We start from the raw sequence: 15,745 nt of genomic DNA on the forward strand, positions 1-15,745 counted from the left end.
AATAACCACATATAGGATATGCATGATCTGTGGAGCTGATACCTATGGTGATGTTATTAATGTAACTCAAAGACAATACTCACAGTGAACAAGAAAAATACACCTAGGTTGTCAACAGTGCCCATGGATCTTGGCGATCAAACAGGAACACGCAAGGCAGTAACAGCAAAGAGGTAGAAATAAACACAAGCACAATAGACAAGGAGCTAGCAAGGAGGAGTGCTTCACAGAAAAGGAAGGAAATCACAGGGAAACAAGTAACAAAACATGCAAGTTAAAAGAGGCAAGACAGCAGGAATAGTAAGACAGAAAACTAGGAACTGGAACCAAGGAAATGGGAAGAAAGGCAGGGGGTGGAAAAGGATATACAGAAGGGGAGGCTACAAGGGTATACTAGAATAGTGCTGTATCAGGAGTCATGAAAACACAGTAGCACTGAAGGCTGCCCAGGAGCAAAAACAAGAACTGAGCAAAAGCTCAAGAGCCAAGGTAGCACTGCAGGCAGTGCTAGTTCAGGAACAGGAAATTACTATAGCTCAGGAGTCAAGTAACAAGAAGTCAAGAGAGCACTGCAAGCAGTGCAATTCAGGAACAAGAAATAGCTGAAGCTCAGGAACAGGAACAAAGAATAAGTATAGCTCAGGAACTCAGGAAACAAGGTAGCACTGTAGGCTGTGCTAATTCAGGCACAAGGAATAGCTATACCTCAGGAATTAAGGAACAGGGATTAACTATAGCACAGGAACAGGGCTGGACTGGCCATAGCGGGCACTGGCGTTTACTCGGTAGGCAGCTAGGGTGCAGGCCATTTTTTTACCGGGGGTCAGCAATATCGGTCCCCCGTAACAAAATCGGATGAAAACGGCCTTCGCAAACTGCTCATCTGTACCCCCCCTCACCCCGGGGGGGGGGGGCGCTGTGCAGTATGCCAGGGCCGGTTTCTGTTCCCAGTCCAGCCCTGCTCAGGAATCAAGGAGTATCAAAAGCTTATGAAACAAGGATCGGTCCCACTGGAACACAGCTACAATAACCATCCTTGGCCTGAAGGGAGCTGGGGCTTAAAAGAGCCCACAGTAATCACATGCATCAGGTTTGAGCAGGCTAGTAGCAGCCAGCCACAGGTGGCCTGAATTCCTCACCCATCCTTGGCCTGCAGGGGTGGAGACGAAGCAGTGAGCAGGGATTTCTAGGTAACAGTGTGTCAAACATTAGCACGCTGGCTTCAAGCATGAGCAGGCTGGCGTTCACAAAACCCGGCATGGATTAGTAATGGATGTCAATTCCCAAATAGTGACCAAATGGATGGAAGTCAGGATATGCATGCAGCGGAGTATCTGGAAGCTTATTAGAACACAGGGAAGTGACACTATTCACCCCTTTGGTGGTGGGCACGAGAGGGCAGGGAGCAAATTGTGACAATGTACTCTGCATACTTACATTCACTTAATTAGTTCATGCACAATTTTGGTGAATCTTCCCAATGGAATCACTTGTAATTCGAAACATTGGATGAGAGTATATGAAGCTATTTGCAAGACATCTAGCATGGTGACACTTCTTCGGGAGTAATCAGGCTTTTTACAAAACATCTAACATAACTTAACATGTCAAGCGTATTAGGGGACTGTAGGGTCTGTTTGTAATGCTAATACTTCTAAATGGTGCTCTATTACATTTTCCTTCTTACAGAGTATGGTGTCCCAGCAGCTGCTGAGTACAGTAGAAAACCTACAGAGTGCTTTTCTTATGGGAAAAATGCCTGACGAAGAACCCACTGTGCTGAGGGCTCCATCTGTTACCATGTACATAAACAGGTAAAACAGACGTGATGATTGGCTATCTCTTGGGCAAGGGGCCAGTTACTAGAGACACTGCGCTCGATTATATGCATGTGATTTATCTCATATGGACATCAATGGAAGAGGGATTCTGCTTTCTATAACATTTTCAGCAACAGGTGCAGGGCAAGATGGGTGGTGTGATGGTTCATTGATTTATTTGGAAATTCTTCAGATGGCTCTTCCATCCTGGAAAGAAGCACTTTCAATTGTGGGCTATGCAACTTGAAAAAAGGAGTTTGCTGGCACATCACTAGATAGAGTATTTTCCCCAAAAATTCTAGAAACAATAAATTGTTGGAATGAATATGCAAAGGCTAACAGACAATGAAAATAAAACAATCTTGAGGTTGACATACATTCCTGGATAAAATATAATAAACTAAGTAACAAGCAAACGGTATTTCTTCAGCATTTCTGGAGATGGGAGCATGTATACTAAATATGAGTTTGATCTGTAAGATCCAGGTTCAAGTTGTGTTGTTTATTTTATTTAGCCTGTCAAAGTGTACCTACCCTGTATGCTAGCTGTTGCTTTTCAGGGCATTGATTATCTAAATAAAAGAGGAATTGTTTTTATGTACTATTAGTCATGATCAAATGGTGTGTTCTCTGATATAGACTTGTCATGAGCTAGTGGAATCTATTTTGAGCAGGTGGCACTAATCCTCAAACCACAGTCTTTATTTTCAAAGGGTTCTGGGTTCATAGTGAGCATTTGTCACATTTGTAGAGCAATGTATTGAAGATAGACCTGGATTTTTAAATATCAAATGCAGTTCATTGGTAGGTAAAGAAGGTAATAACTATTGAACAAGTTCCTGGTGTCCACATACAGCACAACAGGTGAGGTTTGTTAAAAAATAGACCACTCCAGATTTAAAAGCTCTCAATATGACCATGGAACTGGAAGGCTCTAGAATAACAATGCACCATATTCATACTGGAATGGAAGTGAATGCAAAGAACCGTGCCCGTGCAGAAGAAGAACTGGAGACAAAAAGAAGAGTGGAGTGAAAAAATGATGTTATTGAAAAAGGGAAAGAAGAGTAATAAGGCAATAAAAGCTCGAGCCAAACTTCAAGTAAGAAAAAAAACAGTTGGAGGAGTTAGAGGATCAAAATGAGTTTTCACTCTAGTAAAGACACCCTGACCGGATCTTGTGTTCACAGCATGGATGGTAGATCCCCTCTTCCCTGCTCTCTTCTGCCCACCTCCTACAACCTCTGACAGCTCTTTACATCTTCATTTCATTTTCTTCTCACCACTTCTCCCCAATTCTACACAAACCTTTTCACCTCTTTATCCCTTCCATTTCCCATCTCACCACTGTACTCCCCCGCCTCAGCTTCCTGATCCTTTCCCCCTCTTACCTTCTGCTCATCCTTACCACAGCAAGTCACAGATCCCCACTCACATTTCCATACATAAATGCCTCTCCACCTCTTACCCTTACTCCTCACTGCCCTCCACCTCTCTTCATCTATACTTCCAATATTACATCCTCACTGCTCCGATCTCCAGTTTACCACCTAATCGCTTCCACACCTACTCCATTATATTGTCCTCTCAAATCTCTCCTCCTTTCAACCTCATTCCTTCACACCACTACCTCTGTCACACCAACCACATCCCCTCTAACCTCCCCTTTAAATCTCCCATCTTTGTCTTCTGCAACATATCCCCCTGTTCTTTCTTTTATATTTCTGCACATCCTCTTTCCTCTTATGACACCATTTCCTTCTACCCTCCTCCCTTTGCCACCCTCCCACTGCTCCCTCTCCCTTTGAGTCACCTCTGTCCTTTTCCCCACTTTCCCTTACACAACGTTGTAGAGAGGCCAAATACAAGGGCAATAATGTGCTACGTAAAATGTTTTTATTTTACTTAAATAACTCACAGCTAATCAATATAAACACCTACAACACTGCTGTCTTAATCTCGAGGACCTTAGTACTGCCCACGAGAACGACTACCAAGCACATTAACCCCACTGTGTAGCCCCTGAACTTGGATAAGGAGATGCTAACCTTGAAAGATCGAGTTGCCCAGCTACAATACAACCTATCAGAATATACAACTCGCCATTACACAATGCCTCTCAACATCACACCATCGAACACCTCATCACTTAATACTGTGTCACATTATATATTATACTTTATCCCTCGATATATTACCACTCCTCCCACTCCCAGCATACCACACCATACAACCTTGTTCCACGCTGTTAGGTACTTGCATTTTAAGACAGAGACTGGTCATAGGGACAGACAACCATAATATAGCACATGGCACAACAACATGGATGACAATAAACAAGAGCAAGCCACTTCAGTGCCTATGATGCTGTACCACTACACTGTTAGACTTCAAATTCACACAGGCCCACACATTCAAATGGAGCAAGTGTCTCACAACTATATATCATAACACAACACCGTACGCAACACCTCAACATACCCAAGACACAATATTGCATAACATTAATTTGAAGGGTGTCATGCAAAAATGATCCTGTTTTGAAAACCCAATGCACCATTAGTGGTCATATTATTCCATATCTCTACACTCTCCGCCAGTACCTAACAATGCACCATTTAACCATCTCGGTATATCATGCCTGACTACTCCTTCCATCACCACATCTTGCAACCTCCCCAAACACCTCACAAGATATCATAAGGACTTACTTACACTTTACCTTCCAGCACCACCGACCACACCACACAATTTCAGTGCCACAGTAAGCCACCCACAGCTTTCCTCACCACATTCACAACGGCATGCAACGCAATTCTCAACATTTTAGAATAACACAGACACCACTTCAGTTGTTACATACTACATCACATTCCACTACACTGTTTCCTGCAACAACACATTGTGCCACATTGACCTAGCACATGACCCAAACCAATCCAGACACTATATACCACCACACAATTTCACACCAAAAACTTCTCATTTGAATGATAATATGATTTAGCAATGTCTGTTGGCTTTTAGAAATGGTGGATGTTGTGTTACATAAAAACTATAATATAACACAACCTAACGTCCACATTACATGACACCCTCAATTAATATAAGCATTCTCAGCTAGACAACACAGGAGCCCTCCACCAGAACACCCGGAGTCCCCCTTTACAAGACATTCAGTATCGCAACACCAATTGACGGACTGGTTTGAAATGGCTGCTATTTAACAACAAAGAAAAAAAACGGTTGCTTTGTCATCCATCTTTCAAAAGAGCAGGGAAATAGTTACTGAAGGTTCATTCTGAAAGCATTATACCATCATGGCGTATAGACTGAAGTTCAAATAACTAAGCATGTTTCAGTGGAAAACAGCATGTAGACCATAAAGAAAATGTTTAAAAGAATCCAATGTTTTGTAATTCTGATTATTAGAAGATTGGAATGCTGAGCACTTCATTGAAGACAATGGAGTGCTCCGGGATTCTATTGGCTGGTAGAAGCACGGAGCTTCACCATTCCAATGTTTGTTCACAGCAGCAGCTGTGAACAAAGGCTTTGCGAAGCCCCAGGGGATTTCAACCCCCTGGGCTCTGTGAGACGTTTGTTTTACAAATTAGAATATTCTGTCCTCCAGGGGTGGAATGTTCTAATAGCCTTAGAACCCTCTGTAGCAAGCTCTACTGGCTATTAAAGGCCTTTTTCCTTGTTAAAGGCCTTCGGGTCGGGCCTTTCACGCTGGATCAGGCCTTTAATGGCCGGTAGAGCCCACTACGCTTTAAGGCTATATTAATACAAAAGAAAATCTTTGAGCACTTCAGTGATAATAGTCACCCAAGGCGCATATGTTTGTTATTGTCAAGGGTTCATATCACTGAGACCCACATGTAATCTGCACATCCTTTTGCTAACTTTTACTTTCAACCTGTACTTGTTTAAGGGTGTGGTTGCCAAGTTCGTAGGAATGTGGTATGTGAAATATCCAGAAGTTCCTACAGAGAGCCAGGAAATTATTTAAATTGACAAAATTACCTTTTATTGGAAATCTCATATCTCATTTCCCAATAGAATAAATTGCACAGACACATATCCATTTAAATGGCCTAAAAGTGCTGTCATTACAAAAAACCTAAAGAAAGTGAAGATTAGAGTCCTAAAGAAAAAGGAAAATTCAGGTTTTCTAAATGAAAATAGGCCTTTTTGCAGATGCCCCCAGTTGGACTACTAGATGCTGGATTTTTACTCTGACAGTGCACTGGAAACTGCTAACCTGGCCCCAGTGCCAGTGCTCTCTCCCTAAAACTATTATATGTGAATTGGTAACCCCAATTAGCATAGGACTTAAACCCCCTTAGATGTCCTAGTATATGGTACCAGTGGTATCCAGGGCATGTGTATTAAAAGGCTGACCAGTACCTGAAGCATTGTTTGTGCCGCCCTGAGTGACCCAAGCAAACTACTGACAGCAGGTCTGTCATTTCAGACTGCAGGAGTGTGCAAACTACTCGAACTAGACTTTGACTTCACCTTGTGTGGCAAAGTTAATGCACTATTTTTAATATATACCATCCACCCCTAAGGACGGCTTCCTAAATCCCAGGAGGCAGGGTGCATTATATCAAAGGTGTGGACATATAAGTGCTAGCATATATGTATTTATAGTGTCCTTTCCCATTAAAGGACACTCTAAGTGATAGAGGGTCCATAGGATATCATGGGCTGGCATCCAGGTACACCTGAGGTTAGCAGCTCCATTATAGCACCTCCTAAATAGGCCATGTATCAAACAACAGACTTACTAACCCCTGACATTAAACTTGCATCGAGGACAATGTGGCATGCACCCAGGTGGTGACCTTAGAGGTTGTCCACCCAGAAGCCCCAGCCTTGCCTGAGGTGTGGCTTCCAGCCCGCACTTGCTGCCATCAAAACAATAATCTAATCCCCTGCCAGGAGATGTGACCTTCTTCCTGCCCCTGCCAGGAGGTGTGAACTCTTCCAGGTGTCACATTACATTACATTACATTTCCCTCCCTGGCAGACTGGCTAGTGAAGTGGCACATAAGGGCGGTGACCTTCAAAGGCTGCACCAACTGTGATATGCAACCTCGCCGGCTGCCAAAGAAGGAAGCAGCCCTACCCCTGCACCTAGGCACATTTGCACCCAGGCTGGTGGGAAAATTAGATACACAGGAGGTGTACACCCCAGAAGGCTAGCCACACCGCCAGGGTGGCTAGCTGGTCTGCACAGCTGAGGAAGACCTGCCATTTTTTAAAGTGTTAGAATAGTGTGTTCTGGGTGCAAAAGGTTACTGTTTACCAGTATTATTTTGCACTGATTTTATATCGTTTCTAAAATCCATAACTCCAATTATATGTGGCTAATATCATAAATTTTGGTGTCTAAATTAAGATAGAAACCTGATTTAGTTGTATAAATTGGAGTCGGATTTCTTTCAAGTCATTTCAATTACTTATTGTCCATGTTTGTACTCTGACATACTTACGCATGTTCCTTTAGTAAAGCTTGGCTTTTTTTTGCCACTCTACAAGGACTGAGCTAATGATTTATGTTTGTGAATCTAAGGACCATCTTTCGGGTTTGTGAGGTTATTGCATGGTGAAGCCTAACAAGCATCACCACACAGTACTCCACCTTCTTACATTGGTATTGCAGCAGTGGGGATCCTGAAAGTGTGTTTCGCAGTACCACTCAGTCATAAGTGATTTTAATATAAGAAATTCATTAAAATGACTTAAGACTCATAAAGCATTTTTTCAAAGTATTTTTGATTTTTTAAATTGGAATTCTAGGCCACTGTGTAGACCCCCATTCCAATAGGGCATTAAAAGGCATGGGTAAGTTAGGAAAAGGTTTAAAAGTTTTTGTTACAATTTTAAAAAGTGCCAACTTCCAAGTAAATAGCTAGCCACAATCGAAGCTGGTAAGGATCTTTACAGCTAAAAAGGAAGAACTTGAAAAAGCCCTCAGCTCCTATGAGAAAGGAAGACTAGAGAAGGAGGGTCTTCCTAAGAAGGCCCTAGCCCAAATTGATGATGATGGGGAAGAAGGTGAAGACAAAAACTCTCCACCCTTTCCGAGATCTCTTTCATTAGTGGGAAATGACAGAAGTCACTTTAGCAAACCCCCTACGGGTAAGGTGGTACTAGGCCTTGAAAAAGAGCTTAACCTCCTCTTGTTAGGGGAGAGAAAATTTTAACTTGAGAGAAGGAGACTGGCCCTTGAAAAAAGAAGGGTCAAGATGGGCTTGAAGCCCAAAGATGCTTGCATCAATACTAACAGGCAGAAAGAGGAATCTTTTGATCCTAAAATCCCCAAAGGGGTTGTCCTCAAGGTTAATGCTGGTGATGACATCAACAAATGGTTTGCAGCATTTGGTAGGTGCTGCAAAATGAGGAGGACAGGTTGCCAGCCCCTGGGCTCTCTACTGTGGGAGATATTCTCAGTGAAGGGCAGAGATAGTCTTCTGACCCTTAATAACGAGGTAGGGGAGTCCTATCAGCATATGAAGGAGGCCTTGATAGTAGGATTTGGACTCACCACAGAAGAGTTTAGATTGACGTTTAGGAACACCAATAAAGGTGAAAAACGAACATGGGTGGACTTTGTGGACTCTTCAGTCAAAGCACTAAAAGGCAATGAGGTGGACAGTTATGATGGGCTGCATAATTTCATTATAAAAGAGTACATTTTAACAAACTGCACCTGAGACAAGGTACACCAGCCTCTGGTAGATTCAGAACGTTCTAGCCCTAGAGAGTTGTGCAAGAAGGCTGATGAGTGGGTAAGGACAAGATTACTCATGAAATGCCAGGGGGTGACCACAGGAAGGGGGGGTAGGCCCACAAAAGGCAAATGAGGAAGGGTATAATCCCACCAAAGATACTACTTCAGGGCACCACAACCCAAAAAAATAGGAGGATAACACCCAGCCCAACTCTGGCAAGCAGAGGCAGGGGGAACCACAGCAAACAAATCGAACTCTCTTGGATAATAGACTTTGCTTTGAGTTCCAACATGCAGGGCACTACAGAGGGGATGCAGGCTGTCCCCAAAGGGTTGTTATAACTGGGCTGTCCAGTGTAGGCAAAGAAATCCACCAAGCACTCAAATATACAATCAAAGTCCACAATAGTAAAGTAAGTTTCTTCAGATATTCTTCTCTTTTATTCCTTCATCCAATGTAACTGTAATTCTCAACACAGCCAACACGCGGAATGACTGATGGCAGGACCTTGATGACACACGCTAATGGGCCGATACTTTTACACTGATATCCTGAATACGGGAGAACTTTACTTAATACACTGACAGTTATTTGCTGAATTGTACGTCATTTTGAACTTACCAAGTTACACGTTACATTAATGAGGAAGAAACTTTTAGATTTGTGCTACATAATACATAGTATCTCTAGTTGACAGATTTGAAGATTTATATACGGTGGCTGTTATGAAGTACTGAAGCTCTAGGGCCCTGAAGAAGTCTAATTGTCAAAAACTGACAAAGACGAAACACGTGTTGGCTGTGTTGAGAATTACAGTTACATTGGATGAAGGAATAAAAGAGAAGAATATCTGAAGAAACTTACTTTACTATTGTGGACTTTGATTGTATATTTGAGTGCTTGGTGGATTTCTTTGCATGTTTTAGCCACTTGTTGGCTACATATGAGAGTCGTGGTAACAGACTCTTGCCCACCTTGAGCACCAACAGGACTTACATTTGGACTTGCTTGTACACGCTGTGCACTCCTGTTAAACTGTTACCTTTGCTTGTCTGTCCAGTGTAGGCATTGAGGAGAACATCTCTGATGATAAGGTCCTCTTAGGTTTTAACTTAGAGAATGGGCCAAAAGATAAGCTGTAAGAACTTCCACTCCATTTGGGTAAATAAGATCCCTACCACTGCCTTGAGAGACATATGTGCAAGTCATAACATAGTGGTTAACTGGTTTGTTACCCCAGATAAGTATTTGCCAGAGGAAACAAGAAGAGTGATGGTAGTCCCAGGGGAGGTCACAACCAGACTGGTAGCCTTAGTACCCCTAGAAAGAAGGAATATCATTGGCTTGCATAGGGAGGTAGTCAGTCCAGACCTCCACCTAGATTGTATCCTAGGCAATGCCCTCCCAGAGGTTGGGCTGATCCCAGAAGGGGTAGTCATCCAGGGTGCTGCCCAACCTGAAGATCCTAAGAGTACTGCCCCCAAAGTTAAGAGACTTAGGCCCCAACAGAAAGGGAAATGGTAAAGGGAAAAGGAAGCCACTATTAACTATATATTTGGTTAGGTATGGGCATTCTTTCCCGGTAAGTGAGAACCTCAAACTACGTAATGATATGGCTTCTCCTGACCCCAAAGAAGTCCTGAAAACTCGGGCAACTGTTCAGAAACAGGGTGTCACCCCTGAACTAACAGAAGGGAGAAGTGTTATGCCACAGGAGGTGGTAGCCCCCAATCTGAACAGCAAGAGAGGTACCAAGAACCTACAGTTGCCCCTAAGATAGCTCACATATCTGTCAGTGGAGAGCTCAGTGTGTGGTTCTGGATTCTGACAGATGTCAGTAGCCTCTCCAGGGTGCTAGCCTTCGTGGCATGGAAGGCAGGCCTCATGGACAAAGGTAGGTGAGGTCCCCTGACCCTGCTCGTTAGGGTGGGGTTGCTCAAGTGGTGGGTAACCTCTATGGGTAAGCAAGTTGTTGCCCTGAAAAAATAGGGTTAGAAGAGGTGGGTACCTCTCTACCCAAAGTAAAAGGGTAAGAAGGTAAAGACACAGCTGCAGTTAAAGTCCAGTTTAGATTGGGTCCTGTTGCTGTTGAGATGGGCGAGTGCCCAGTGGTAGGGACCCTGACAGGAGGATGTGAGGCAGAGTAGGCCCTGCAACAGTTCAGCCAGTTTTCTTTCCATTCTTCCTTGCTGACAAGTAAGGAAGACTCTCCCAGGGTTGGGCTGAGTCTCCTGGACATGTTGGCTGGGGGGGTGGGGTGTAAGAAAACAGGCATTTTGCAGATGCTCCCCACTTTTTGCCCCCAGTTGGACTACTGGATGCTGATTTTCAACTCGAACAGTGCACTGGAGCCTGCTGCCTTGGCCCCAGTGCCAGTGCTCTCTCCCTAAAACTGGTAAATGTGAATTGGTAATCCCAACTAATAAAGGGCTTTAATCCCCTAAGAAGTCCCTAGTATATGGTACCAGTGGTACCCACGGCATAGGTTTTAAAGGGGTCGCCAGTGCCTGAAGCACTGTGTGTGCCACCCTGGGTCACTCAAGTAAACTACTGACAGCTGGCCTGCCATTGCAGACTGCCGGTGTTATGCAAACTGCTCAAACTCTAATATGCCTGTTAGAATTAAAATAACAAGCATAAACATTACCTGCGCCATCGTGTCTGGCGAAAGTTCTTTCATTACCATAAGCCGCAGTCATTTTGATCAACCGCAGCCATTTTGTATTCTGATGGTCACCACTTTCTCATCCTGCCTTCACTAGCACCCATCTGGCCCTCTGACCAAACCTGATATGTGTGCTGAGGCCATAACTAACAGGCATGCCTTTGATGGTATCTTCAAAGAGACATTCTATTGCCACAACAACCCTTAGCGCCCTTTGGCTAAACCACCACCTCTTCCTGTCCTCGATAACTAATGGACTTATGAACTTTTGCATTCTTCTCCCCTCCCTACACTTGTGTACTAACCAAAGATTTCAGATACTAAGATGACCCTTGCAGACATGATTTATTGCACCGCAAACAGCAAGACTTGTTTTCACCACCAACGGAACAGACTCTTAGATCTGGCCAGTCTCACATGTTTTAGACCCTGAAGCAAGTCCCTGTTATACCATAATATTGTCTGTTTGACCCGGGTGGGAGGACAATAACAGTGGGGCTTGTATGACAACACGCTTGGAGCGGGGACTCAAATCTTGTATAAACATGTTGATATAACAAAGGTGATTCAGAAAAGGGGGTGGTGATGAACAGAGTGTCTGAATTAAGCAGACCACTCTTACCCAGTCCAAAGATCAGGGCTTGATCCATCACCGTTTTTTAGCTCACTGCACCATCCCAGCTCAGAACCTGGCTACATGCAAATTAGTCTGTTCCTGTCCCAGTGCATGATGGGAACAGGGCAAACCAAACTACCAAGCCAATTCTTATACTGGGAAGGAAACAAGCTACCGGGGACCGGTTTCTGGCATTTCAGCCGTCGTCGGCCCGGCTTGTTTGAATCCTGATGGTGCAATGAGCAAGGGACTCACATCTGAGTATACCCTTCCACGCTTATGGTGGACAAAATGATTCAGAAAAGGGGGTGGTGATGAACAGAGTGTCTGAATTAAGCAGACCACTCTTACCCAGTCCAAAGATCAGGGCTTGATCCATCACCGTTTTTTAGCTCACTGCACCATCCCAGCTCAGAACCTGGCGACATGCAAATTAGTCTGTTCCTGTCCCAGTGCATGATGGGAACAGGGCAAACCAAACTACCAAGCCAATTCTTATACTGGGAAGGAAACAAGCTACCGGGGAGCAGTTTCTGGCATTTCAGCCGTCGTCGGCGCGGCTTGCTTGAATCCTGATGTTGCAATGAGCAAGGGACTCACATCTGAGTATACCCTTCCACGCTTATGGTGGACAAAATGATTCAGAAAAGGGGGTGGTGATGAACAGAGTGTCTGAATTAAGCAGACCACTCTTACCCAGTCCAAAGATCAGAGCTTGATCCATCACCGTTTTTTAGCTCACTGCACCATCCCAGCTCAGAACCTGGCTACATGCAAATTAGTCTGTTCCTGTCCCAGTGCATGGTGGGAATAGGGCAAACCAAACTACCAAGCCAATTCTTATACTGGGAAGGAAACAAGCTACCGGGGACCGGTTTCTGGCATTTCAGCCGTCGTCGGCCCGGCTTGCTTGAATCCTGATGGTGCAATGAGCAAGGGACTCACATCTGAGTATACCCTTCCACGCTTATGGTGGACAAAATGATTCAGAAAAGGGGGTGGTGATGAACAGAGTGTCTGAATTAAGCAGACCACTCTTACCCAGTCCAAAGATCAGGGCTTGATCCATCACCGTTTTTTAGCACACTGCACCATCCCAGCTCAGAACCTGGCTACATGCAAATTAGTCTGTTCCTGTCCCAGTGCATGATGGGAACAGGGCAAACCAAACTACCAAGCCAATTCTTATACTGGGAAGGATACAAGCTACCGGGGACCGGTTTCTGGCATTTCAGCCGTCGTCGGCCCGGCTTGCTTGAATCCTGATGGTGCAATGAGCAAGGGACTCACATCTGAGTATACCCTTCCACGCTTATGGTGGACAAAATGATTCAGAAAAGGGGGTGGTGATGAACAGAGTGTCTGAATTAAGCAGACCACTCTTACCCAGTCCAAAGATCAGAGCTTGATCCATCACCGTTTTTTAGCTCACTGCACCATCCCAGCTCAGAACCTGGCTACATGCAAATTAGTCTGTTCCTGTCCCAGTGCATGATGGGAATAGGGCAAACCAAACTACCAAGCCAATTCTTATACTGGGAAGGAAACAAGCTACCGGGGACTGGTTTCTGGCATTTCAGCCTTCGTCGGCCCGGCTTGCTTGAATCCTGATGGTGCAATGAGCAAGGGACTCACATCTGAGTATACCCTTCCACGCTTATGGTGGACAAAATGATTCAGAAAAGGGGGTGGTGATGAACAGAGTGTCTGAATTAAGCAGACCACTCTTACCCAGTCCAAAGATCAGGGCTTGATCCATCACCGTTTTTTAGCTCACTGCACCATCCCAGCTCAGAACCTGGCTACATGCAAATTAGTCTGTTCCTGTCCCAGTGCATGATGGGAACAGGGCAAACCAAACTACCAAGCCAATTCTTATACTGGGAAGGAAACAAGCTACCGGGGACCGGTTTCTGACATTTCAGCCGTCGTCGGCCCGGCTTGCTTGAATCCTGATGGTGCAATGAGCAAGGGACTCACATCTGAGTATACCCTTCCACGCTTATGGTGGACAAAATGATTCAGAAAAGGGGGTGGTGATGAACAGAGTGTCGGAATTAAGCAGACCACTCTTACCCAGTCCAAAGATCACTCGTCTAACATGATTAGTAGTACTACGTTGAGGGATAAACCCATGCTGTGTTTTTGAAACAAGACCTGAAATAACCATGGAAAGCCTATTCCCTAAAATCTTCGAGTATATTTTACCATCTACATTTAGGAGCGATATAGGGCGATATGATCCCGGAAATTCAATGGCTTGCCCTTTTTGTGAAATACCACTGTAGTTGCTTCTTGCCATGTTTTGGGGGCTGAGCCTTTCTGTGCTTCTAGCATTGTTGCCAAGAGATCTTTTTTTAATCACATAAAAAAGGTTTTATATATTTCTAAAGGTAATTTGTCTGGACCCGCAGCCTTTCCCAGAGCCAGTCCGTTTACCGCTGATTCTAATTCCTCCAAAGTGATGGGCGCGTCCAACATTACCCTGTCATCTTCCGAAAGGTCCTTCAGACAATGTTGACTAATCAATAATGCAGCATTATCACCATTATACTCATCACTCTGATATAGCGTCTCATGAAACTGCCTGAATACCTCCAGAATACCCTGCTCGTCCTTAACAGCATCACCTTTCAGGTCTAGTACCTCGTCGATACGCTGGGCTGCCGTTTTTGCTCTTACTCTTTGGGCGAGACATCTGCCACTTGCCTCGCCGTATTCATAATGGTTCAGAAAAGGGGGTGGTGATGAACAGAGTGTCTGAATTAAGCAGACCACTCTTACCCAGTCCAAAGATCAGGGCTTGATCCATCACCGTTATTTAGCTCACTGCACCATCCCAGCTCAGAACCTGGCTATATGCAAATTAGTCTGTCCCTGGCCCAGTGCATCATGGGAACGGGGCAGACCAAACTACCAAGCCAATTCTTCACCAGAAAGGAGAAAAGCTTCATCACCACCCCCTTTTCTGAATCATTTTTGTCCACTATAAGCGTGGAAGGGTATACTCAGATGTGAGTCCCTTGCTCATTGCACCATCAGGATTCAAGCAAGCCGGGCCGAAGATGGCTGAAATGCCAGAAACCGGTCCCCGGAAGCTTGTTTCCTTCCCAGTATCAGAATTGGCTTGGTAATTTGGTCTGCCCTGTTCCCATGATGCACTGGGCCAGTGTCAGACTAATTTGCATATAGCCAAGTTCTGAGCTGGGATGGTGCAGTGAGCTAAAAAACGGTGATGGATCAAGCCCTGATCTTTGGACAGGGTAAGAGTGGTCTGCTTAATTCAGACACTCTGTTCATCACCACCCCCTTTTCTGAATCGTTTTTGGCCACTATAGGTGTGGCAGGGTATACTCAGACATGAGCCCCTTTCTCACTGCACCATCAGGATTCAAGCAAGCCGGGCCGAAGATGGCTGAAATGCCAGAAACCGGTCCCCGGTAGCTTGTCTCCTTTCTGGTGAAGAATTGGCTTGGTAGTTTAATCTGCCCTGTTCCCATGATGCACTGGGCCAGGGACAGACTGATTTGCATATAGCCAGGTTCTGAGCTAAGATGGCGCAGTGAGATAAATAACGGTGATGGATCAAGCCCTGATCTTTGGGCTGGGTAAGAGTGGTCTGCTTAATTCAGACACTCTGTTCATCACCACCCCCTTTTCTGAATCGTTTTTGGCCACTATAGGTGTGGCAGGGTATACTCAGACATGAGTCCCTTTCTCACTGCACCATCAGGATTCAAGCAAGCCGGGCCGAAGACGGCTGAAATGCCAGAAACCGGTCCCCGGTAGCTTGTCTCCTTTCTGGTGAAGAATTGGCTTGGTAGTTTAGTCTGCCCTGTTCCCATGATGCACTGGGCCAGGGACAGACTGATTTGCATATAGCCAGGTTCTGAGCTGG

General features: G+C 44.8%; 1 protein-coding gene across 1 annotated transcript in view; it reads left to right on the forward strand.

Annotated features, from left to right (window-relative positions):
- Window positions 1–15,745, forward strand: part of LOC147673997 (polycystin-1-like protein 2) — a 915,503-nt gene that overhangs the window by 416,985 nt on the left and 482,773 nt on the right. Inside the window, exon 19 of the mRNA XM_086945086.1 lies at window positions 1,690–1,814. Within this exon, the coding sequence (XP_086801212.1) occupies window positions 1,690–1,814 (125 nt within the window). The remainder of the gene's footprint in view (window positions 1–1,689; window positions 1,815–15,745) is intronic.

This window comes from Lissotriton vulgaris, chromosome 12 (genome assembly GCF_964263255.1).
Source record: "Lissotriton vulgaris chromosome 12, aLisVul1.2, whole genome shotgun sequence".
Classification (NCBI taxonomy): domain Eukaryota; kingdom Metazoa; phylum Chordata; class Amphibia; order Caudata; family Salamandridae; genus Lissotriton; species Lissotriton vulgaris.